The sequence below is a fragment of the Eimeria mitis genome, genomic scaffold (genome assembly GCF_000499745.2).
Source record: "Eimeria mitis Houghton genomic scaffold, Emh_scaff3976, whole genome shotgun sequence".
In the NCBI taxonomy this organism is placed as follows: Eukaryota; Apicomplexa; class Conoidasida; order Eucoccidiorida; family Eimeriidae; genus Eimeria; species Eimeria mitis.
In genome coordinates this window covers 629-1,352 of record NW_013572312.1, presented here as the reverse complement: position 1 = coordinate 1,352, position 724 = coordinate 629, and the positions used below count along the sequence as shown (strand labels likewise).

The window sequence follows — 724 nt, the reverse complement described above, 5'->3', positions numbered from 1 at the left end:
GGAGGGACTGCAGAGGCAGGAGAAAGGTTGGGGGAATAAAGGTGAGATGATAGATGCTGCAGCAGCAGCAGCAGCAGCAGAAGCTGCTGCTGCTGCTGCTGATGGTGTTGGTGCTGCTGCAGCAGCAACGAGAACGAAACAGCTAAGCGCTGCAACACAGGGGGGAGATACAGAGGGAGCGTTTGCTGCTGCTGCAGCAGCAGCAGCAGCAGCAACAGCAGCAGTAGCAGCAGACTTTTCATCTCAATCAGCAGCAGCAGCAACAGCAGCAAAAGCAGCAACAGCTGCTGCTGCTGCTGCTGCTGCTGCTGGTGATAGAAAAGAAAAACGCAGCGGGAAGAGACGCCGCCAACTGTAAATACGGTTGTCCAGCCCCATACATGCATGCGCTCCCCTTCCTAAACAAATGCATGCATGCATGCATGCATGCAGCGTACACACATGCATGCATGCATGCGTGCATGCATGCGTGCATGCGTGCATGCATGCGTGCATGCATGCAGCGTACACACATGCATGCATGCATGCATGCATGCAGCGTACACACGTGCATGCGTGCATGCATGCATGAAGCTTAAACACATGCATGCGTGCATGCATGCATGCAGCGCACACACATGCATGCATGCATGCATGCGTGTATGCAGGACGCATGCATGCATGCATGCATGCGTTTTCTTTTATAGGGTTAACGGAGTTGTCAAGTGGCTGAGAGAAAGACACC

The 724-nt window shown here is 53.7% G+C and overlaps 1 protein-coding gene across 1 annotated transcript in view; it reads left to right on the top strand.

The window, feature by feature from the left end:
• EMH_0071270 (WD repeat domain-containing protein, putative) overlaps positions 1 to 358 on the top strand; it is a gene marked incomplete at both ends in the record, with an annotated part of 4,165 nt that extends 3,807 nt beyond the window's left edge. The window contains one exon of the mRNA XM_013499081.1: positions 14 to 358. Within this exon, the coding sequence (XP_013354535.1) occupies positions 14 to 358 (345 nt within the window). The remainder of the gene's footprint in view (positions 1 to 13) is intronic.
• Positions 359 to 724: the final 366 nt, after the last annotated feature.